This window comes from Cynocephalus volans, chromosome 5, assembly GCF_027409185.1.
Source record: "Cynocephalus volans isolate mCynVol1 chromosome 5, mCynVol1.pri, whole genome shotgun sequence".
Classification (NCBI taxonomy): Eukaryota; Metazoa; Chordata; class Mammalia; order Dermoptera; family Cynocephalidae; genus Cynocephalus; species Cynocephalus volans.
In genome coordinates, this window is record NC_084464.1 from 150,125,663 (window position 1) to 150,150,891 (window position 25,229).

The 25,229-nt window shown below is 41.7% G+C and overlaps 1 protein-coding gene across 1 annotated transcript; it reads left to right on the forward strand.

Moving 5' to 3' along the window:
- Nucleotides 1-21: 21 nt before the first annotated feature.
- AKAP12 (A-kinase anchoring protein 12) lies at nucleotides 22-21,807 on the forward strand. Its single transcript, XM_063097837.1, has 3 exons — nucleotides 22-183; nucleotides 15,002-20,004; nucleotides 20,828-21,807. The coding sequence occupies exons 1-2, from the start codon at nucleotides 159-161 to the stop codon at nucleotides 19,993-19,995; spliced, it is 5,019 nt and encodes a 1,672-aa protein (XP_062953907.1). The 5' UTR covers nucleotides 22-158; the 3' UTR covers nucleotides 19,996-20,004; nucleotides 20,828-21,807.
- Nucleotides 21,808-25,229: the final 3,422 nt, after the last annotated feature.

Below are 25,229 nucleotides of genomic sequence, written 5' to 3' on the forward strand. Positions count from 1 at the left end.
TGCTGCTCCTGATCCCTGAGGGTGACTTGGCGCTTCGCTCTTTCTGATCCCACGAAGACTACACCGGGTTGGCAGGAAGGAGGTAGGGGCTTCAGTCGGCGGCCAAAGAAGGGCGAGGACCGGCTGTCCCGCTCCTGCTCCGCGCTGTGCTCTAAGACATGCTGGGGACCATTACGATCACAGGTGAGGCACGAGCCGGTTCGGTTCTGTTCTCCCTCGGTGACAGGCACCGGGCAGGAAAAGTGCTTTCTTTTCTGTAATGTGCGTTTGGATGGGGAGCCCTGGAGGTCTGGGACTGGACACGAGGGACATTTGTTTCCCTCCGTGCACTGACTGATCAGAAGAGCCTTCTCTCTTTGGTTTGGCAACAACCAGACAAACCCAGCGTTTAACTTTTGCCTAAGCAAGAATCTTCCTGATGGTGCCTGTGGGAGACTTTGAAGGTATTTTGCTATGGATTGAACCCTTTTCCCCTGGGGCGAGGGGGCTATGGAGAGGAAGGGCAGCAGCCAGCTCAATAGAAACAGGTCAGATTTGTGTGGATTTTAATAGTTTGAAAGCTTAATCTCTTGGCTGTAGTCATGAACAAAATAAATCCCTCTTGTGAGAAATTGCAAGTGTTTGGCATTTTGACTTGCTTGTTAGGAACTCTGAATAAAGGTACGCTTGGCGTCGCAGGGAACTGCAATTTTAGCTCTGGTTTAAGTGGTGGTTTTAATATAGCCATAGTTACTATAAAATTGGTGGCAGACAGGCCACCAGTTAGGCAGTAAATGTTAAAAAAATGTATGTTTTTTAAACTTGCTTACTAGGAATCTAGCTCTGAGTATGAATTATAATACGGAATACCTACTTCTAGCAAATAAGTTAGATACATGAAACTTTGAGAATGCACTTACAGCTCCTTTAACTTGGCATCGGATAATCTTAGGCAATTGTACCGTGGCCTGACTCCTTAGGAGCCTGCGTGTTTTCTCACCCTCTCTCCCTTTCCCCCCCATTAAGAAAATTAAACTCCATTTGCTAATTTAGATCTGTTAGAACAGCTCTTTTTGTCTATATGTTATTTTAATAGCACAGTGTAGAATTTCTAGGACTTAAAATTTTTTTCAATATAACTGCTTCTGCAAAGCCTTGCCCTCCTATGGAATTTTAAGTGAATGTGTAAGTTTAGCAAAACTAAAAATATCTCTCACTTCCTATAGATTAGCTTGTTTACTTTGAGATTTCCTTAGAATTTGTTCCCCAAGTTGACTTGGCTAGCCTTTCTGCCATTTACCTCGCATGAAAATTGACATGATACCTAGAAACTATGATTTAACAGACTGGACAAAATGAAAAAATTAAAAACAAAAGTCTCCATTTTTTAAATCATTTATTTTTCTGTGAATGAAATATGCAAATACCCAGTGCTGACAGAAGCTGTGTGGTTTGTGGGGAGTCACAGCTGGGGGTGGGGCTTCTGAGATCATAAACTTTTTTCTGAGTACTTTTGTGCACACAATTTTCATGATATTTATTGTTTAATTAGTTTGTCACATGCTGTTTCTTATGGCAAAGGAAGATGGCCCTTTTTAGCACTAATTAAGGGTTAATAAACTTGGGGCACTTTGAGGGGGCTTTTAACAGTTGGTTCAGATAATCCCAGTGGAATGAAAAATGAATGGAAACAGTTGGACTAATTTTTAAGGCAAACCCAAGTAATTGGATCTATTGTTTTATGAGTTTTACCTTTCTTACAATGTGGATATGGAGGATGCGGCAGAATTTCGCACTTTTTCCCGGTAATAAGAAAGTACTCAGAAAATGTTAACTCCAAAATTTTAACAGCAAGTAAACATTTTCTGATGGGAGAAAAAAAATATAAGGGAGTTTCAGCTGACCTTTTTTTTCCCCTTTGCAAGTTAATGCTGATAAGGAAGATTTATGATCATAGTCTTTAAAAATTTTTATTTTTAATTTTTTTTAAAAAGATGACCAGTAAGGGGATCTTTTAACCCTTGACTTGGTGTTGTCAGCATCACGCTCTCCCAAGTGAGCCACGGGCCAGCCCAGGATTAACTAAATATTAAAGATCTCTTGCGTCTTTGGGATTACTCATTTAAATAATGTGGGAGAAAGTTATTGTAGTCCTCTTTAGTACTACATTATTTGAGGAGGCATGTGTTTAAATTTCACAATTAATTAACAGGACTGGTGGCATTTTTGTAGGAGTTACTTAGGACTGAGTTTTCATTTCTGAAAGTAGGGAAAAGCTTTCACTTAATACTAACCATTATTTCCCCTTCCCCCTACCTGGTTCACACACAGCACTGAAATCTATGCAGCAGAATTTGAATTAAGAAATGATTGACTATTCACATTACATGTGATTGCCATTCCTGAGGCTGCTTTCTTTCACATCCTGTTAGCAATGACTTAGCTTAGAAATTGGAAAATAAGTGATTTGACAGGACAATGAAAGAGGGGTCCCCTTCCCCACCCACATATCAGTGGCATGCCAGCAAAAAAATGCTTTTTGAATTTGTAAAGTATCATTCCTATTTTCCCTGACACACACATTATTGAGATTAACTGATAATATTGATACTTTGTAAACTGTAGAGGATCATGAAAAATTAGGACATCATTATTCTTTATCTTTAAAGTGAACTGGTGAAGAAAGAATTTTTCAGATTTCATGCTAGTTCTAGATTACAAGTGGTCCCTGGTTCAATTTACAATTTTTCGACTTTGATGGCGATACACATTCACTAGGAACTGTACTTACGGTGCCCATACAACCTTTCTGTTTTTCACTTTCAGTACAGTATTTAATAAATTACACAAAATAATCAACATCTTATTATTATTATTTTTTGGTGGCTGGCCAGAAAGTAAGGGGATCTGAACTCTTGACCTTGGTGTTACCAGCACCGTGCTCTCCCAAGTGAGCTAACCCAACACTTTATTATAAAACAGGCTTTGTGTTAGATGGTTTTGCCCAACTGTAGGCTAACGTAATGTTCTGAGCACATTTAAGGTAGGCTGGACTAAGGTATGATGTTCAGTGGGTTAGGTGTACGTGTATTAAATGCATTTCGACTTGCACTATTTTCAACTTACTATAGATTAATCGGAACATAGCCCCATTTTAAGGTGAGGAGCATCTGTATTTATAATACACTTCCCTATGCAAATCATTTTACAAGAGGAGAAAAATTACCCCAAACGTGGCTGTTTCTAATCTAATGGAGGCAGATTAGCTGTCAAGACTCGCAAGACATGAAATTGTTACCTTTACAATTGCTTAGATTAGTAACTACCATTCATTGAGTGCCGACTATCAGGTCCTGCTCAGCGCTTTGTGGACATTATCATTTATTCCTCACAGTAATCCTGCAAAAAGTGGTGGCTTAACCCCATGTTTATCATTGAAAGTAAATTTCTCATGGCTTGGTAAGTTAGCCAAGGTTTCATAGCTAGTAAGAAACATAAATGTCGAGTACCTTGTAAAAGACCTCTTTCTCGTCGTGTGGAAGGTGCAAATATTTGTTTAGTGATGCCCACATTTCCACATGCCTGCCCAGATGTGTAAGGATCATGAAACATCACTATCAAGACCAAGGACAGTGACGATGTCACCAATATGCTCCTGAACAGGGTTTTGCTTATCTGAGTTTGAATCCCAGTTAAACATCTACACTTGGAGGTTTTGTGGAACAAGGGGACTTGGGTGTGTAGGATATAAGGAATAGATTTAGAGTGCAGAGAATTTCTGGAAAAATTCCAGGACAATGCTACAAGTCACGGGGGAAAGTTAACCAGTTCCAGATGTCCCAGTAAGCCGTCCTGATGTGCCTGGGGATGGCAAGCCCTGGTTATACTAAACCTAGAAAATAAATGTTGTAGTTTCTGCAATATTGCACTTTTTCTCTGCCAAAAACAATGGGGGTTGTGTCACTGAAACAAGATAGCTAAGTTTGGATAAAAACAGTAAAATTTTTAAATATATAATAAGACATGTTTCTTAAAAGTTTTTTTCTTTTATGCCTCTAAAGTAAAAGAAAACAAGTTATACTTTTACTTCTTAATCTCTAAGTATTTGGAAGGTGTGGCGCTTGGGGGTGGGTGGGGTATCGGTGTGGACAGCAGGATCCACCACTAGCTTTACCCTCTTCTTACCTGCTTTGGGATTATGGAGTCTTTGAAACTTTGGGGGTGGGGAGATTATGGATATTTTTGCAAGGAAAATGTATATATTTGCATATGCACCTTATAGATCTCTTGTGACTGATTTTTTTAAATTGGGTAGATCTCTTGTGATTGATTTTATAAATTGGAATTAACAGAACATTTTTATAGAGATAAATGTAGGTTAGTAGAAGTAACACCTCAATGTGAAAGACTTTAACAATTTTCTGCCAAAATAGGATTTCTGGACATGAAATGATTTCGAGTTTTGGTTTCTTACATCACTCATGATACAAGTTTTCATATATTTTTACATTTATTTGGCTTTATTAATATTCCATAAGGCTTTTTGTAAACCTTGAAAGTGCTTGTTATGACAAAGCTGTTTAAAATATTGAAAAACACATAGGAGATTGTTATTATTAAATTTTTCTATGATGCAGTAATTGAGGATAGTTTATACTCTTAAAAATGTACTGAGAGATGTTCACTCCAGGAAGTATGTACTCCTGAGTGTCATTTTCCTTCTCTGTTTCTCTATCCACACTTTTTATTTAAGGATACCTTTCATTCGCCTTTGAAAAACGTAAAACAAAAAGTTTACCCAAAGTCTTTGCAGTGAGTTCTGAATGTTGCAGCACGGTAGCTCCGTTCATGTTCAGGCCTGATCCTCACTGAAGCTTATCTACACTATGTGCACACTAAGAATCCCTCCTTCTGGGGTCTGTTCAGAAAATTAAATGAATGAAAGCTCTTTGTACATTATGTTTAAATCATCTTTTCTTTTCTTTTCTTTTTTGGCGGCTGGCTGGTATGGAGATCCGTACCTTTGACCGTGGTGTGATAACATCCCACTGTAGTCAACTGAGCTAACCTGCCAGCTCCTAGAAATAATTTGGCTTGCACACAAGACTATGTTTGGGGTGGTGCAGATGGCCATGTGGACCATCAGAAGGATTATAGTCTTTGCCTCACCCTTTTAAGTGTCTGCAGGATGGAAGAAGACTGGTGACTAGCAGGACAGTATAAAGATAAAGTACGTGTCAGTTTGGCCTCTTGGAGGCTTTCAAGTGGACACACTGACCACTCCCTTTCTAATATTTTGGTGGTCTTTGATACCTAGTGAGCCGGTGAGTTGCTTCTAGCTGAACCTTGGCCTCAGTGAATTACATGTGCACCATGTTTGGACTTTAGGGCATTTGAGAAAGTTGCTGGATTGATAGCAGTGTTCTTCAAAATGATGGGATGATTCAGAGCTGCACATGAGTAATAATGATACATAGTGGGAGAAAGGCTCACTCCAAAACCAGCTGTTTCTATGGAAGGACTTTTGGGGTGCCAGCAAAGTGCATCCCCAAATTGAATCAGTGATGCTGCGATGATCAGGCCTTTTGATTTTCCTTTCTAACCAATCGGACAAATGTAAGGCAGATAATAATTGTATAGGGAGCTGAAGTGTCAAAAATAATAGCAGAGGAGGTTTTGAAGTGTACTTGTGAGTGGATTCTACTGTGCTGAGCCTGAACAGGTGAGCACTGGGCTGATTTTTTTGAGGCCTCTTATCAATCTCTATCTACTCCCTTCACTCCCAACAGCCAACCGTGTGGGTTTGATCCTCTCCCCCCAGCCACACCACATCTTTTAGGCTGGTTTTTTTGTTTGTTTGTTTGTTTTTAAAATGTACTTAACAGCCTCCCTGTTTTCTCACTAAACTAGGATCTGTAATTCATTCAGAACCAGTATGCAGGGAGCATGTAAAAACAACTTTTCAATGGTTTCTGCCAACCACACACTAAATGAGAATGATGCAATCTTGTCTGGGGATCTCTGCCTGCAGCCAGAACCTGGGAAATGTGGGGTGATTTTTGTACTGTGTACAGTTGGGCTGGGGAAGCAAAAAAGTGAGAAAGAGGAGGTGAGGAAGAGCAGTGGCCACATTTGACTTGTATTTGGTTCAGAGTGGGGTAAAGGACTTGTGTCTTTACATGGTGCAAATAAAGAGATGATAGGGAAGCTGACTCGAGATGTATGTGTTCCTTTTCTCCCCCTGAATTTTTTTATTTTTTATTTATTTTTAATTTTTTCAAAATTTATTTTTTACTGAAACATAATTGATTGTACATATCTATTCCCCCTGAAATTTTTATATTGGAAGTCAAAAATAGGCACAATACGACATTAAACTCTACAGAATTGGATGGCACACCTAAAATTTCGGTATTGGTGGATTTCTGCAGTGTCTCTGGCCCTGAAGACCTTCCAGTTCAGCAGAGCCGAAAGCTGTGCAACACCGCCCTCTGCTGTTCAAAGGCTCCTTCAGGGATTTGGACATTGATTTTATACACACGTGACAAAGCAGTGTGATAGTGAAAGACTAGACCAACGCACACTGTCTAACAATAGGGGGACGTAAAAGTAAATTGTGCAGCCATTATGTCATCGTTTTGAGGACTATTGAATATTTTACCGAGAAAAAAACAAATATTAATAGTGATGATCTCTAGGCATTGGCTTTATGGATATTTCCCCCTATTTTCTGTATGTTAAAGTCTTCTACAACTTCTACTTTTGGAACTGGCAAAAAGCAGTTAACTAGACATGAGTAGTTCTATTCTGAGGAAAACAATGAAGTGAAAAAAAAGCCATTAGAGTTTCTGTTTTATTATTATTAATAGACAGCCAAGTGATACTTCGTCCTCATAATAGCCTTTGCAGGAAGAACTGGTAGTAACTTATAAGTGAGGACACTGAGAACAGAGATTTTGAGGAAACTTGCCCAAGGGCCCAGTGCTAATAAGTAGCACAGCTAACATTTAAACATCAGTAATTGTCCTGTTGTTTACATTGATAAAATTTATAGTATGTGTAAATAATAGATTATGTTACAGTGTATAATGCAAAGCAAAGATCTGTCTTCCTCTAAAATCAGGTTGGGCGAATCATCTCTGTCCACTTTGTTGTTTTCTTTTTTTTCTTTTGGGTGGTTGTCGAACCCTCAACCTTGATGTTATCAGCACCATGCTCTGACCAACCGAGCTAACTGGCCAGATCCATTTTTTATATTTTTGTTAGTTACCTGCATGTGCTCAATCTTCAGAGTAGTATGTTAAAAACAATAACTTCAAACTTACATAAAGTTGCAAAATGAAGTACAGGGAACACCCCTGTACCCTTTACCAGATCCACTTATTGTTAACATTTTTCCTCTCTCTCTCTCTGTTGGAAAACAAACACCAGCATGTACGTGTCGGTTATATTTTATGTAAGCACGAGATATAAAATGTTCTGAACCGTTTGAGGGTAAATTTTTTCTTTATTTTTATATCAGTTTTAGTTTTACAGAGAAATTGAGCTGAAAGTACATGTAATTCCCATACCCTCCCCCACCCACCTATACTGTTTCTCCTGTTATTGACATTTACATTAGTGTGGTCCACTTGTTACAATAATGAATCAATATTGATACATTACCATTAACTTAATTAGGGTTCTGAGGGTAAGTTATGTATATCACGATCATTTATTTACCCTTAAATATTCTAGTGTGTATTTCCTAAGAGTAGAGATATTCCCTTTCATAGTACAGCTATTGATGTCAGACATTTACATCATTAGAATACTTTTATACAATCTACCGTCCATATTCCAATTTTGTTAGTTAACCTAATAAGGTAGTTTTTAGCATTTCCTCTTGAATTACAAGATCCAATCTTGTTGTTTTGCCTCCCATGGATTTGTCACCCCTTTTCCCCTGGGTGACGGAGCCGCCAAAGATTACTCAAAGCCCATCTCTTCTGAGCAGTGAGAAACCCCAAAAAGGGGTTAATCTCCTGGAACGTTCAAGAACAAGGTATTCCTTCCATTTGGGAAATTAACCCCGAATTCAGGTTTTCTTCCCGCATTTGTTCTCCAGACCAGGAAGTTACAGGAAGAGAACGTAGGTGGGGTTTTTGTTAAGTATAGTTTAACAAGTTTAACAACAGAAGCTGGTAACATTCAGTAAAACAGGCAAGGTCACATTCCATAATGCAATTTGGAACAAAAGCTTGATTTTAGCAAACATTCTCTTCTTACAGCAATTTCCCAGTATCTTTACATATCCATCAGTAAGTAGCCTGTCTGTCTTTGAGCCAGCAACCTTGCTGTGTTACAGTTCTTTACCTTACAACAGAGACTATAGCCTGGGGAAAATTTCCTGTCCTTTGCAAAATCAGCATTTGAAATTGCAAGGCTTTGGAAAACCAGGCTCTGTGAAGTACATTTGCTTTATGCATACTCCACACTGTCTGGGTCCAGGTATCGCATGTAGTCATGTCTCTTTAGTTTCTATTAATCTGGAACATTTCTATAGCCTTTGTCTTTTAGACATTGATATGTTCAAAGCATACAGTTCTCTCCATTTCCACCTCATTCCTTATTTTATGTTTGTTTCCTCCTGATTCCATTTAGGTTAGTCATTCTTAGCCAGAATACTGAGAGGTGTCATGTTCTTCACAGGGTATTGCACACGGTGTCCGTCTGTCCCTTGTTAAAATGTTGTTTGATTTCTCCACTGTAGAATTAGGCTTTTCCTTCTCCCTTCCAACTTGTAAGCATGTAAATATCCTGCCTACCCACCACTTAGCACCTATTGATTCTTGCTTTATTCAGTCTTTACCTTGATGATTGCAAAATGATGTTCAGGTGGTCTTTTGAGTCACTTTCTGTGAGTGGGTGGGTAGAATGTAAAGCATGACAGTAACCATGAATAAATTCTGCTTTTGGTGCTGAAACAGAATTTAAATTGCTGTCCACATTAGACATATAGCAATCTTTCCATCCAAGTGTGGGTGTTGACATGTCAAAATACATGTTCTTGTCATTAAGTGGCATTTACATTTATTGTTTTGTTTTGTTTTTCGTTGTCTGGGATCCAAACCCGGGACCTTGGTGTTATCAGTACCACACTCTAACCAACTGAGCTAACTAACCAGCCCCATAAGTGGCATTTATGAATTATAAAAAGTTATAATGATTTTTGGAAAATAAGAATGTGTATGCTTTGAAAGTGTATGGAATTGACTTTTCTTTCAAAAAGACTTTATGTTTTTCTCCTATTTAGTGCATTGACGCTAAGTGGTCCTGGGCCAAACTTCAGCCCTTGAGAGATACCATATGACACTGGCCAAATAAAAAATAGACTTTATTTTTTAGAGCAGTCTTAGGTTTGCAGCAAAACTGAGCGGAGAGTACAGGGAGTTCCCACATATCTCCTGCCCCCCCCCCACAAGGTCAATATTCCCCACCAGAATGGTACATTTGTTACAATCAGTGGATCTACATTGCTACATCATTGTCACCCAAAGTCCATAGTGTACCTCAGGGCTTACTCTTGCTGTTGTACGTTCTGTGGATTTTGACAAATGTATAATGGCATGTATCCACCATTACAGGATCGTGCAGAATGGCTTCCCTCTCTACTGTAGAAATGCCCTCTGCTCTGCCTATTCACTCCTCCCTTCCCCCAGACTGTGGCAACCACTGATCTTTTCACTGTCTCCATAGTTTTTCCTTTTCCAGAATGTCATATAGTTGGAATCATACAGTATGTGGTCTTTTCAGGCTGGCTTCTTTCACTTAGCAACATGCATTTAAGGTTCTTCCATGTCTTTTCATGGCTTGATATCTCATTTCTTTTTAGCACTGAGTAATATTCCATGGTCTGCAGGTACCACAGTGTATTTGTTCAATGACTGAAGGACATCTTGGTTGCTTCCGAGTTTGGACAGTTATGAATAAAGCTGCTGTAAACGTTCCTGTGCAGCTTTTTGTGTGGACATAAGTTTTCAGCTCATTTGGGTGTATACCAGGAGATGCAATTGCTGGGGCATGTGGTAAGAGTTTCGTTCTGTAACAAATTTCCAAACTACCCCCCAAAGTGGCTGTACCGTTTTTCATTCTCACATATGACCGTTTTGGAAGAGAGTTCATTCCCCTATAAGCCATTTGGAGGGACCAGGTGAGCTCTTACCTTCAAGCTCTAAGGCTCTGTGACCACGGATGATAGCTTTGTAAGGGGAATGTCCCCGATGCCCCCAGCTCTTTTACCAACACTCGGGAACCGAAGGCTCTTACAAGCAAGCCGAACCCACACGCGGGGTCCCGCCCTGCATTTGCACCTGCGAGGGTTTGGAGCCCACCGCTCGGTGGGATGTGGTGAGGGTGAGAGAACAGGCCCAGCCGCGGGATGCTCGGGGGCAGTCCTGTAGCCAGGACTGGTTTTCGGCCTCTCGTGTGCTTGGGTCTGGAGTGGGAGAGCGACCCCGTTGGGGTGATGCGAGGCCTCCGTCGGGGCTGCCCTTGGAGGCTGCGGGTGGGGGCCGCGGCCTCTGTGACGCGCGCCGGCCCGCAGGTCCCCCGTCAGCCCGGCTGCGGCCCGCGATGGAGCCTCCGGGGGAGGCGGGCCGGGCCTCCCGGGCGTCCGCGGGGCTGCCCCCTGCCGGCCGGCGGTGCGTGCCGTGCCCCGGTGGAGCCACCTCTGCTGTGAGTAGCGCGTGCCCCAGCGGCCACTCGCCCCGGACCCGAGTGACACCCGGCCTCCTTCCTTCCTGGCGTGGCAGAGTCGCGCTGCTGGCGCCGGCGCGCGGCGACAGGGCAGGAAGGGACGAGGCCCGTCGCCCGGCAGCCTGGGCCTGCAGAACGGCGGCTGCACCCCAACTTGTCCTCGACTCCCCCACCCGTGTGGACCCTGGGCCCCGGGAAGGCCAGGCCTCATCCTGTTTCCAATGCAGAAAGTACCAGAAGCTTCCATTCTACTCTCACGTCCTTCATCTACAGATTTTAACACAGCTGCAGCCAAGGGATGTCCCAGGGCGCACCTCACTTCTTGCCAGACAGAGGACACAGCCCTGAAGACTCCGACTTGACTTGAAAGGGCACTCGGGGAGTTGAAGGAGAGAGGGGGTCACCTGGGGAGGTGGGCGGAAGGGGAGGCGGGTCGTCATCCAGAAATCACCAGGATTTTGGCAAAAGCTAGAAAGTTGCTCTCCTTAAAGGGCCTGGAGGCCAGCAAAGGGGACGAGGACCAGGCGGAGCAGGCCCGGAGGCTTGGGCTGCACCAGGGGTGATGTGGAGCCGGGTGGCAGGATGTCCTCTGAGGGGCAGGGGCCAGGCCTCGCGGGTTCCAGGTCAGGGGTGGCCACGTGGTACATGCCTCGAACGTGCAGGTGCGCGAGAGCAGTTCGCGTTCACTTTGGAACCTCATTTAAACGGCCTTGGCTGCCAGGCCAGGTAGTTCAGAAGACTGTCCTCTAGGCCCTGGAGCCATCAGATGCTGGGTACCTTGGTGATGCGATAGAAACTGCATTTTAGGAAGCAGGGCCTTCTGATAAGGTGCAGCTTGCGCCTGGCAATGGGGAGGCGGAAACTAGGGCTGAGTGGGGTGTCCACAAAGGCCCCAGAAATTGTTTTGGCAATAGTAGTTACCAGGGTTACTTAAGTGAAAAGCAGTTACAGAGGCTGGCCGGTTAGCTCAGTTGGTTAGAGCACTGCCTTGTAACACCCAGGTCAAGGGAGTTGGGATCTCTGTGCAGGCCGACCACCAAAAAAAAAAGAAAGAAAAAAGAGACTACAGGACAGTTGACCAGTTATGATGGTTAAAAAATTTCCTAGATACTTTTTTATATGCATTCAGCCCATGTATCACTTACTCCATATAAAGAGAACAGCTGAATATTGCTGAGTGATACTAAACCTATCAATAGCCGTTTTGTCCTGCCGGTTTGCAGCTGTTCATCATCTTTGTCTCCCTAGTTTTGATTGTAAACAGTCCTATCCTCCCAGCAGTAAAAAGAAAAAAAGGGGTTAAAATTTAAACACAGATTTAGGAGCATAGCAAGAAAATAGTGAGAAGGAAATGATGTGTGTGACAGCTGTGTTTCCCACTGTTAGCTGACCCTCTGCATTTTCTAATTCCAGAGAAGTTAATGAGTGTTTTAATTATCCTTGCTGGCAGGATATTTAGTTTATATTCGTATCATTACTAGTAAAATTGTACTCAAATAGAGCTTGTTATTGGGGTTTGACTTTTTTCTCTAACATATTTCCAGTGATATTGTCCATCTTTTAAAAAAAGGTCACATCTCTTGCACTGCATTAGAAATGTTTGCAGAAAGTTCTCAGAGTATGCTTTTATAACTGGGAAAATTTTAAAGAAGTAATTCATGGGAATGTACTTTATTTGAAGCTATACGTAAGTTCATCACAGTGTTGGTTTATCATAGGAACAAATGGAAACTTGAAGCATTTTCTTCTCATTTCAGAAGATTATGCATGCTTTTAAGAAGTAATTGGAAGAATGTATACAAGATCTAAAAATGTAGAAAAGTAAGGTTAAAGATACTGTGGGGCAGTCTAATCAAATGTCTAAATTTTTCTTTTTCTGCTCTTTTTTCCTCAATTTTTAATGTGGGTGGTAATTTTTCTTTATAAAGTCTGAAGTTGGTCACAAATATGTATTCTATAGTGATTTTTAAAAAAGGAAAAGGAAAATCCTTTAAGAGATATACTTCAGACCAAGACAATGACATTCTTGGTTTTTCTTCAAACTTCCTTTTATGTATGAAATGTTTAGTTCTCAGGGTTTTGTTTGTTGTTTTTTTTAATATTACCTTAGGTGCTGATGTTAGAGTAAGTGAGAACTGGCTGGTTACCAAAAGCTCTTACAGAAAAGGGTAGAGCGTCTATGACTTTGTCACCAAAGCAAAGGCCCTTCCTGAGTCTGAAGAAAAACAGACCCAAATAATTTACAGATTTCTTCTATGAGTATCCAATAATCTAATAATGTTTGAGAAGAAAAAGTAAGAAAAAAGAACAACTTTAGATTAACTTACAGCATAGCATAGTACAAGGCAAATTGAAACCGGACTGTGTCAGGGCTCGCCAGTGAGCTCAGTTGGTTAGAGTGCAGCCTTGTCATGGATTTGGATCCCCATACCAGCTAGCTGAAAAAACAAAACAAAAAGAGAACATGCAGACTAACAAAGCTAAAATATATCACATTCCCACCTTCCAGAGATCTTATGTGAAGGGTGTGTGTGAGAGAGAGAAGAAAAGAGACGGAGCTGCTTTTAAGCCAAAATGAGGTCATTGTATATACTGTTTGGTAACCTGCTTTCTTTAGTCAAAATCTCTACCTTTTATTTCAGTAAAAATTCATCTAGTTCCAAATCATACCTAAATTTTTGCAAGACCCCCAAATGTCCTTTAGCTGGTTTGCCCTAACATATCTACTTCAGGGCTATGCCTGGCATCTCTGGTTATGTTCCTTAAATCTCTTAATTTAGCATGGTATGCCTCATACCCCTTCATTAAATCACACTGACGACTTCTTCCCAATGATTTTTAAAATTTCAAACCTGCAAAAAAACCCCAAACACCCATATATACTTGACCTAATTTACCAGTTATGGATATTTTACCACATTCTCTCTTCCCCTTCTCTCTCCTTAAACTATTTGAAAGTTACTTGCAGATGGTGCTTCTGGTTTTTGCTTGATTTTTTTCCCTTTGTGTCACTGACATTCAGGTCAGGCTAGTTTGTTTTGTAGAGATGTTTTTCATTGTGGATTTGTCTGATGGTTTCCTCATGATTAGATTTTGTTAAACATTTTTGTCAAGACTACTACGTAGGTGATTTATTGTCCTTTTCAGTGCCTCACGTCAGGAAGCAGGATGACATTTGTCCCATTATTGAGGATGTTGAAGTTTGATGACTTGGTTAAGGTGATGCCTGCCAGATCTCTTTATTGTAAAGGTTTCTTTTTTAAATTAAGAAATCTGTGTGTCAATACTTTGAAATGAAACTATATGTTTACTGACAACCTTTCATCCAATGGTTTTAGCATTTCTTGATTCTCAACTGAATGAGTTATTACAAGGGAGTTTGTAAATTGTGATTTTAAAGAAAAATATGAAATTCTAAAAAGAATGACTTTAAGGATCAAAGTGGAAGTTTTATCTGTGTTCATTAACATTAATTCATAGAGAATTGGTCCCAGCTCCGTTTACTTTTTAGTATCGCTCTCGATTCATGGATTCTTTTTTTATTCCATGTGCTGTAAGCCATCAATGGCACTATTCTTTTTATGCTTCAAAGTTTGGCCCAGTAAGAGCCTTGTCAAGCTGGCTCTTGTGTCCTTTTGGCTTACCCCATCAGCTTTTCAGCACCTCCTTTCTGTCACAACAAAGTGTTCCTCATACTTTCCGTGACCCAGACTGGAATTCCTCCGAGAAGATCTGGTCCCTTTTTGGGACCTATTGAGATCAGGCTAGTTATCACATAGAATGTCCCTTCCTTTAGACTTGTGTCAAAACTTGTTTGTATTATTGTTATTTCTAATTGTGTTGTTATTCGGCTTGTTCCTCTAACCCTGTATTTCCTATAAAGTAGAAGTTATATCTAAAATTGGATGGGTTGTAGTTTAAAATTATGGGTGTGATGTGTAATTCCATTTTGCATTGCAACAAAAGATATACTATTGGGTTGACCCACCTTAGTGGCCTCTTATGTGCAGCTAATTTTTTGATCGTTGAGTTTATTAACTTTCCCTTTAACAGGGAACAGAAAGAGCAGAGTAGTACCTTTGAACCTACATTTTTAAAGGTCACTTGAAAGAAGTGGACATTGCCTAATCTGTTAAGGTTTACAAACTCCCACAAGACCCTTACCTTATTCTGGAATTACCTGGCATTAAAGAAAGTGTTAATTGGCCATGTCTTACACATATTTAATTTTCTTGAATTGTAATCATTTACCCCCTTCTTCTCTCCCCCTCCTTTTTGTTAATAGTTGGACAGAAAGAGTCTGAAGATGTGAGCGAAAGAGACTCAGATAAAGAGATGGCTGCTAACTCAGCGGTTGTTCAAGACATTGCAGATGATGGGCAGGAGGAAATGCCCGAAATAATCGAACAGATTCCTTCTTCTGAAAGCACTTCAGACGAGTTAGCACAGCCTGCTGAGTCCCAGGCTAATGATGTTGGATTTAAGAAGGTGTTTAAGTTTGTCGGCTTTAAATTCACTGTGAAAAAGGAGAAGACCGAGAAGTCTGACACCGTGCAACTGCTCACGGTCAAGAAAGAAGAAGGCGAAGGAGCAGCAGGAGCTGGCGACCACCAGGAGCCCAGCTCGGAGCCGGGGGAAGCAGCATCCAAAGAGACTGAACTCAAACAGTCTGCAGAGAAACCTGAAGAGGCCCTCACGCGTGAGCAGAGCAACCCAGACATTTCTTCTCTTCAAGCTGAATCTGGTCAAGCAGCAGAGGAAGGCAGAGATGAAAGTGAAGGAAAACAAGAAAAAGAACTGAGCAAGTCTCCAGAATCTCCCACTAGTCCAGTGACCAGTGACACGGCGTCACCTTTCAAAAAGTTCTTTACTCAAGGCTGGGCTGGCTGGCGGAAAAAGACCAGTTTCAAGAAGCCAAAGGAGGAGGAGCTGGAAGCTTCAGAGAAGAAAAAGGAACAAGAGCCAGGAAGAGGAGACACAGAGGAAAACGGGAAGGCAGAAGATGCCTCGGAGCAGCGACGTCCCCAGGGGCCAGCAGAGAGCGGCAGCCAGGCCAGGCTGTCAGCCGAGTTCGAGAGAGTGGAGCTGCCCCCGGAAGATCGCCTTAGTGGCCTGCAGGGGTCTTCGGAAGAGAAATCTGCTCCTTTAGCAACAGAAATATTTGATGAAAAAGTAGAAGTCCAGCAGGAAGTCGTTGCAGAGGTGCACGTCAGCACGAGCATGCTGGAGAAGGACACAGAGGAGCAGACAGCGGAGGGCGGAGAAACAGAAGAACCTTTGCCACCCGAGAAATTAGTGGAAACAAATGCTGGACCTCAGGAAGCTGAACCTGCTGAGGAGCTGGCGAAGACCACAGAAGTCTCTGTCCCTGGAGGGGACCATACCCAGCCAGCTGAACTAAGTCCTGATGACAAAGTATTGTCCAGACACCCCGAGGGCATCGTCGGTGAGGTGGAAATGCTGTCGTCCCAAGAGAAAATTAAGGTGCAAGGAAGCCCTTTAAAGAAACTTTTTACTAGCACTGGCTTAAAAAAGCTTTCTGGAAAGAAACAGAAAGGGAAAAGAGGAGGCGGAGATGAAGTGTCAGGGGAACATAATCAGGTTCCAACAGATTCTCCAGACAGTGCCGACGAGCAGAAAGGGGAGAGCTCTGCCTCGTCCCCCGAAGAACCCGAGGACATCACATGCCTGGAGAAGGGGGCGGTGGAGGGACACCAGGAGGGGGAGGTCGAAGAAGGAGCTACTTCCGATGGAGAGAAAAAAAGAGAAGGTGTGACTCCCTGGGCATCTTTCAAAAAGATGGTGACCCCCAAGAAACGTGTTAGAAGGCCTTCTGACAGTGACAAGGAGGATGAACCGGACAAGGTCAAGAGTGCCACCCTGTCTTCCGCGGAGAGCGCAGCCTTTGAAATGCAGGAGGAAATCAAAGGAGGTGGAGAAGAGCAAAAGCCAGAAGAACCCAAGCGCAAGGTGGACACGTCAGTATCTTGGGAAGCTTTAATTTGCGTGGGGTCATCCAAGAAAAGAGCGAGAAAAGCATCATCTTCTGATGAGGAAGGGGGACCGAAAATGATGGGAGGAGACAGTCAAAAAGCAGATGAGGCTGGAAAAGACAAAGACCCAGGAACAGACCCTGTCCTCGCTAGTTCCCAAGAACATGATCAAGGGCAGGGAAGTTCCTCACCCGAGCAGGCTGGAAGCCCTACTGAAGGAGGGGAGGGCGTATCCACCTGGGAGTCATTTAAAAGATTAGTCACGGCAAGAAAAAAATCAAAGTCAAAACTGGAAGAGAAAAATGAAGACTCTGTACCTGGCTCTGGTATAGAACATTCAGCCTCCGATGTTGAACCTGGGAAAGAAGAATCTTGGGTTTCAATTAAGAAATTTATCCCTGGACGAAGGAAGAAAAGGTCAGATGGGAAACAAGAACAAGCCACTGCTGAAGGTACAGGGCCGGTGGAGGTCACCGAAGATGACCTGGATGTCCCAGCTGTAGTGCCTCTGTCTGAGTATGATGCAGTAGAAAGGGAGAAAATGGAAACCCAGCAAGCCCAGAAAAGTGCAGAGAAGCTGGAGCAAAAGGTCTCAGTGTATGTGTCCGAAGAGCTCAGTAAAAATCTGGTTCATACGGTGACCGTGGCTGTCGTTGACGGGACAAGGGCAGTTACCAGTATTGAAGAAAGGTCTCCTTCATGGATATCTGCTTCCGTGACGGAACCTCTTGAACAAGCAGAAGATGAGGCCACGCCATTAACTGCAGAGGTATTTGAAAGAGAAATCATTGTAGAAGAAACCCCTGTGGTTACCAAAACTTTGCCAGAAGGTAGAGATGGCTGCGACGACACCATTGCGAGTGAGCTGGAATTAACTTCTGAAGTGGTGACAGCTGCAGAAACTACAGAGTCACTCTGTGCCGAAGAAGCCACTGAAGCGTCTGGTGCTGAAGAGACCACAGAAATGGTGTCAGCAGTTTCCCAGTTAACCGACTCCCCAAACACCACAGAGGAAGCGACACCAGTTCAGGAGGTAGAGGATGACATGCCAGACACAGCAGACCGAGAGAGGCGGACGCAAGAGATCCTGCAGGCGGTTGCAGAAAAAGTGAAAGAGGAGTCACAGCTGCCTGACACCAGTGAGCCAGACGACACAATTGAGACCATGCAGAAAGTAGAGTCAGAAACACCAGAGAGGGCAGAAGAAGCAGAAACGGATTCCAAAGCACTAGAGCTGGAGAGAGAGGTGGATGTAGTGTTGAAAGGACGTGTGCAAGAGACTGGAGCTGAGCACGTTCCACAAGAGAAGGTAGTTGAACAGACCATCCCAGAAAGCTTTGAAAAAGGTCCTCAAGTCACAGAGAGTGTAGAGCCCAGTGAGCTTATAACCACTTGTCAAGCTGAAACCTTAGCTGGGGTAAAATCACCGGCGGTTCTCATGGAACAGGTTACTCCCCCTGACTCAGCCGAAACCCTCACAGACGGTGAGACCCGTGGAAATACCCCAGTAGCAGATTGTGAAGTTCTACATACAACACAGCAAGACAAGATCGTGGAAATCCAGGAAGATAATAACGTGGCTTCTGGCACCCAGTCACAGGCCACAGAAGCAGAGGCAGTTCCCGCACAGACAGAGGGGCCTCCAGCACCTTCTAGTTTTCAGTCTCAGGAGGAACATAAAGAACTGTCAAAAGTGGAAGAAATTCTGGAACCTGCAGATAAAGAGGTATCAGTGGAAGCTGTACCCATTCTGACAAAGATGGAGGCGATTCAAGAGGCCGGCCAGTTTGCTGATGAGGAAACCAAAGACGTGCCAGTCGCTGAAGGACTTGAGCTGTCTACAGACACAGACATGACAATCAGTCAGGAGAAGGTCATGGAAGCTGCCCTTAAAGACGAAGTGACTAACGAAGGTGCATGTCACAAGAATGGTAGTATTGAACTCCAGAGTCCTCCGAAGTCTGTTCCATCCCCAGTGGGGAGAGAGATGGTGGTTCAAGTGGAAAGGGAGGAAAGTGAAGCAAAGCTAGCCCAGGTGAGCGAAGAGAAGCTCGAGCAGACGGCAGCTGTCACCGTATCTGAAGAGCTCAGCAAGCAGCTGGTTCACATAGTTCATGTGACGGTCGTAGATGGGGAAACGGAAGTGAGCAGTTTTGAAGGAAGCCCTCCTCCGTGCCTAGCTCAGGAGTGGGCAGTATGCACAGAAGTTCAAGTTCAAAGCTCTGAGGCTTCATTAACTCTAACGGCTGCAGCAGTGGAAGAGAAGGTCTTAGGAGAAACTGTCAAAATTTTAGAAACAGGTGACATGTTGGAGTCTGCAGGTGCACATTTAGTAGTGGAAGAAAATTGTTCGGAAAAAGGTGACGAGGTTACTGGTCGGCCAGAAGAGTCGCAGATGGAATCAATACCAGTAACAGTATCTACCACTGCTGGAAAAGGCATACGTTTTGACCTGGAAGGAGAGAAAACCACTTCACAGAGATTGAAGTCAGATGAAGGTGACGGGCAGGTTGTTTGTCAGGAGGTCGGTGTGAGTGTAGCAAGAAAGGATGATTTAAAGGCTGAGAAGGAGATTCTGGAATTTGAGACTGAGAGCAGTAAACTTGTCCAAAACATAATTCAGACGGCCGTTGACCAGTTCGTATGCACAGAAGAAACAGCCACAGAAATGTTTATATCTGACGTACAGACACAGGCTCACGGGATAAAAGCCGGACAGAAAACAGAGAAAGAAGAGTGTGACCATCAGGCCTCTGCAAAGGAGGAGACACAAGTCAGTGCGGCTAAGGAGGAGTCAGAGCTCACCACTGCAGGACAGACGTGTCCTGCTGTTTCCAAAGATGTGAGCGAAGCTGCAGAGGAGATTGTGACCGCTGAAGTGGCAAGTGCCGGGGTAAATGACAAGCAGCCTGAAGAGGCGATTCTCCCACCCGAGGCAGAGGGAGATGGAATAAAGTCTGTGGTAGAAGGTGATGGTTGTGCCGTGCTAGAAGAAAGAATAGAGAAGCCGCCATTGGAATCCAAAGAAGATGTAAAAGGTGATGTTGTCGATGACCCCAAGGACCAAAACTCAGCTGTGGCAGATCCTGATGCCTCTGGAGATTTAACCAAAGAATCCCCACATACAAATAGACCAAACCTAAGAGAGAAGGAAGCAGCCCAGGAAGTAGAATTTCAGGAAGGGAGAGTGCATAGTGAGTCAGATAAAGAGATCAAAACCCAAACACAGGAGGAGATGCAGGAGCAAGAGAGAGAATCAGCCAAATCGGAACTTACAGAATCCTAAAAACGTCGTGTAAGTAAGCTTCCTTTTCTTGGAAAATAATTTTGGGGGGCCTGGCTGGTTAGCTCAGTTGGTTAGAGTGCATTCTTGTAACACCAAAGCCACGGGTTCAGATCCCCATACTGTCCAGCTGCCAAAAAGAGGAAAAGAAAAAAGATTTTTTTTTTCCTTTTTTGTACCACTAGATAGCAAATTTGTTCTAAAGTAATTCGGAGTTCAGATCATTATGATTTTATAATATTTCAGTTGGGAAAATAACTACCAACTAGACTAAAAGATCTGTGATAGTTTCTTTTTTTCTCATTGAAATGCCGTTTAGTTTTATTGATGTCATGAAAATAATGGTTTCACTTTACCCCTACTGTGACTGCTTTAGAAGAAAATAAAGGGCGTGTGTGTTTGGCTCAGAGGCATAAGAAATACATTTTACTCAGCACCATACCAACTAGTTTGAATTTTTTTTTTTTTTTTTAAATAACTAGCAGCCCAAAGTAGGTTTATATCTGACTGCGTGAAATTTAGTTTATTGGACTAAAGAAACAATAAACTACTGATGTCTGGGGGGGAAAAAAGAAATTTAGTTTGTAGCAATAGTAACAAGCATTTTTAAACATTTTCCAGTGGATATGATGAGCCTGGGAACCACAGCCACTGGTTTTGTGGTAGCATAGCTTAGTCCCAATGTAGTAAGGACCTTCATCATCTTTTTTTTAATGTAGTTAAACTATGGCATCACTAGGGTTCCCAGTTGGCACAGTTCACAACTATTCTGTTGTTAATAAATGAGGAAGAAAAAGGAGATTTTATTTACTCTGATTCCTGTTTCCTTCTGCAGTTGAACTAATTGTATATTTGAAAGATGAGAACGTGAAGAGAAGGAGTAGAAGAAAGTGACTGGTGCTGCTGAGACCTAAGACCGAGATTTCAGAACTGAGAACCGGAGAGCAGACCCATCAACTGATCTCATTTCGACAGTCCCTGACAATCCTGAGGCTTCATCGGGAGCTGTAGCCATTTAATGTTTCCTCTTTTCAAGACCACCCAGTTATTTTCCCTTGATACCATATAATGTTTCTGATTTAAGGTCCTAAATTTTTAACCTGGAACTGGAGTTGGCAACACCTAGTTCTACTTCTCAAACTGGAGTATCATTCTTTATGTATTTATATGTATGTTTTAAGTAATCTTCCTTCTGTATCTATTGTATATTTTCTCTTAACTTTTAAGGGAATGTTCAGGATAACATGCTTTTCATATCACACGATATGTGACATGGCATGCAGCCGTGGCGGAGCCTGGGGAAGCTGTGAGCCTCAATTACAATCTGTGAAAAACAGAGCTTCCTAGAAATGACATTCCTGATCAGAAGATACAATTCTTATTTTAAAATTCACTAAGGATTAGATCCATGTTTACTAGTACTCCAAAATTGGTCACTTCACTATTAGGCAAAGTGTGTTAAAAATAAAAAGCATTTTGAAGCATACAGAATATTCCATGTTTACTGTGAAATTTTTCTTTCTAGACCAGTGGAGGTTAGAAAGAAGTTTTTTCCCAGTAGCAGATTTAACATTTAAGTCTTTCCTCGTACTTGTTATGGTTGTTTGGACAGATGAGTGTGTTTAATCCTGAGGCAATGTAGTGAAATGTTTTTAATGTTATGAAGAAAAGAATGGGCTGTTGTACGTTTTTGATTCTTATATGCTGGACTGCCTTCACACACAGCATGAAATAAGTCAGGTTCTTTACAAATGGTATTTTGATAGATACTGGATTGTGTCTGTGCCATATTTGTGTCCATTCTTTTAAGAATAATGTTGCATTATGTTCATTTGGATAAATTGTTATTTGACAAACGATTTAAATAAAATATTTGCTTCACTTAGATTTGCTGGTTTTATTAGATAGTAGGAAGCCTGGGACATATGTTTACGGCAGTACAATGATCAGATAATGATAGATAAGCTGGTGGAACTTTCTGATGTAGTCAGTACATGAAAGCATCACTTGACACTGGTTTGAGTTGTATGTTCAGTGGAAGTCATGGCAGAGATGCTTCTGCTGAAATAAACCAGTACCTTCTCAGACTGACATTACTGTACAATTCTACCATCTGGTACCTCCTGAAAAGTCAATTTTCTGTGTTGATATTTTTGGGATTTTATTTTTGTTTTTGTCTTTTGGTGGCTGGCTGGTACAGGAATCTGAACCCTTGACCTTGGTGTTATAACACTGTGTTAATATTTTTGGTTCAAAGAAATTTTCAGAAGACTTAATAGTAAAAATGCCTTGCCTAAAAGGTGAAATTGGAAAAGTTTTTGAAGTGTCAAAATGACAAATCATGCTAACACATAAAGGATTTTGTCAGATAATTGTCATACAAAGAATGGACTGTCACCTGTCTAAAGTTTCACTTTTTCAAATGTAAAACGGGCCTGGCATATTTGCTTCTTAAATTATACTCAAACTAAGTACTCCAGTTTGAGAATTTAAATTTTAACTTTGCCAATTAATGATTTTTAAAAATTAATGATTCTAGAAAGCCTGCTTTTAGCAGAAAGAAAATTTGCTGTTACAATCAAAAGTAATTTATCTTATGTTAACAATCCTGACTACATAAATAATCGGCCATGTTAGTAAGACACTTTGTGGTGACAGTGTATGGCCTTGTAGTTGGAAAACACTTAATATCCTTCTAGGAGTTATTCTCAAATATATATAATAGCCACCTGTGCTTAAATATTAAACATTTAAATCCCCAAATTAAAAACCATCTGGTTTAAATATTTTTTTTTCCTTGCCAACTGAGACTTAAAAGAAATCTAAGTGCTGGTGTCAATTTTTGAAGATCAACTAAAAAGTATTGGCGATAACAGCTCCTTATGAGTTCATATTGATCAACTTCTCTATGGCAGGAAGAAACTTTGCACTGTTTTGAGCAGATTAGATATTTGTGTAGTTTGTGGAAAACATTTTTTGGTTTAAATTCCACCCTGCCACTTCATTGCATTTGTGTTGGTCTTTTCTTACCAGCTGATTTTGGTCTTCCACTGCTAGCTGCTTCATGACTGTGTTTTTTGTAGTAATACCTGGACGTGTCCTGGATTGCTTCTTGTCTAAACTATCTGTGTCTGTTGAGCAACGTCATTTTATTAACAAGAACACCAACAGTAGCATGAAATACAATTCTGTTTTATAATTCTAAAGCTGCTGGTAAATTATGAACTATATAATAATCAGATGTAAACTGAAGAAGTTGGAACAAGTGCCTCAGTTTTGCTATTTTGGGCATTACTTACGGAGCCATGTATAATAGAAAACAACGTAAGACTCGGACCCTCTCGCCACTTCTTGTAATTGGGTATATACGTGTTCTCCCTCAGGTTATTTTGCTTATGGAAACCATGACTTGCCTCTCTCTGTACATAGAGACTTTGTTCCATTATTTTCCTTTGCTGTTTGGAACTACAGATAGACAAAGGTTGGAAATTTTAGCTTTCAGTGTAAGCTTCAAGCTTAGCAATTACCTCTACTCCGAGACAATATTTGATTCCTGGTTTTATTTGGGACAAATTTTCATTTATTTAAATAAAATGCAGTCTAATTAATTACCATGGACTTTCTTTCTGGTTCAGTTTTGAGTGCTTTTCTCTTTGCTGTTGTAATTTTATAACACATTCAAGTTCTACTTTTAACTACTTGGCCATCCTTCATGACACTGTTTGTAGAACATCATGGGAGTTTGGAATGAATGTGTCTGGGATAGGTGTGAAAGCACAAAAATCTGTATCAGTGATTCTTAACCTTTTTGGGTCCCAGGCTCCTTTAATTAGAATCTCATTAAGCCTCTTGCTGCCCTCTGATTCTCAAAAATAAAGTTTTTTGGATTGTCACACAAAGCTATTCTGAAATACCAACCAGTAACCAGAACCAGAATTAGAACCTTTCTCCAACTTTCCAAGAAAGGAAATGGACACAGTCCAACTATTTGCAGATAGTAAGAGGTTGAAGCCTGAACACAAAACCAACGTCACATAAATCAAATCTACACAACTATTCATTTCTTTCTTTCTTCTTTTTTTTTTTTAAAGATGACCAGTAAGGAGATCTTAACCCTTGACTTGGTGTTGTCAGCACCGCGCTCTCCCAGGTGAGCCATGCGATGGCCCTATGACTATTCATTTCTAATAGGATTCTGGAAATGTGTCTGCTGGAAGCAGCAGATCTGGCACAATTCTTGTGCAAATGCGAGTTTCTCTTTTCCACCAAATTCCTTACTTCACTGGAATCAGGGAGGTAATCTGGGCTCCACTTTTGTATATGAGAAAGCTGAGACTTTTAAGTGATAGCACAGGGTTTGGCAAAGGTGACCAATACTTGGGGATAGCATAATGGGGAAGATAATGATGACTTTTTTTTTTCTAATTCTGTCACAACTTAGAAATCTACCTCCTGCTTTGATATCTCAACATAAGCATCTTTACAGTGTTCTACAGTTATGAGTGGGGTTGTCTCGTAACTGCATATTCTTCCATCACGTATTGACATTAAAAATTTCAACAGGAGAAGGGGTAGTTTTACACGTAACCTCTTAAGAGAAGCCTCACTGTAACACTACTGTTTGGAGACCAGAGGTGAGTAACATTTCCCGAATGAAGCAATGAGCACCCACTGTGTTATTTTCCCACAACAGGACAGGTGCTAACTCTTAACCCTATACTTTTTCTTGTTTGTTCTAATAGTCCCCCAAAGCTTGGTATAGTTGATCAACACAGAAACAATACTCTAAATTAAGCTAGTTTAAAAACCACATTGTGCCCGATGCTACTTATCCCTGTGAGCCTCAGGGGTTTACCTAATTCTTGGAAAAGCTGGTGGACTTGCCTCTAGAACTTGAAACCTGAAAAAAAGTACTGGGATTCTTTTTAGAGACTTTACAGAAAGGATATTGCAGAGATCGCCAGGGGCCATTTCAAGAAATGGGATTTACCCTATGTAGGAAGGAGTTTCTACCTACTGTGCTTATGGTATCCAGTTTCAAGAGAACCAAAGACTGGAGGTTGTTGGGAGACTAGCTAAGTAAAATGCTATTGTAATGATCCACCCGGGAGCTGATAATGGCCTGTATATTAAGGTGGTGGCAGTTTGGCTGGAGAATCATGGGTCAGATCAAGAGCTATTAGGGGCAGAATCAACAGGGCATGATTCCTGACTATCATAACAGTGTGGTGAAGCAC

Excerpts from the sequence above, each read along its gene's own strand:
- AKAP12 (XM_063097837.1), top strand. The coding sequence starts at position 159 with ATGCTGGGGACCATTACGATCACAG. Across the intron at positions 184-15,001 it reads GGGGACCATTACGATCACAG|TTGGACAGAAAGAGTCTGAA; the intron begins GTGAGGCACGAG and ends TTTTGTTAATAG.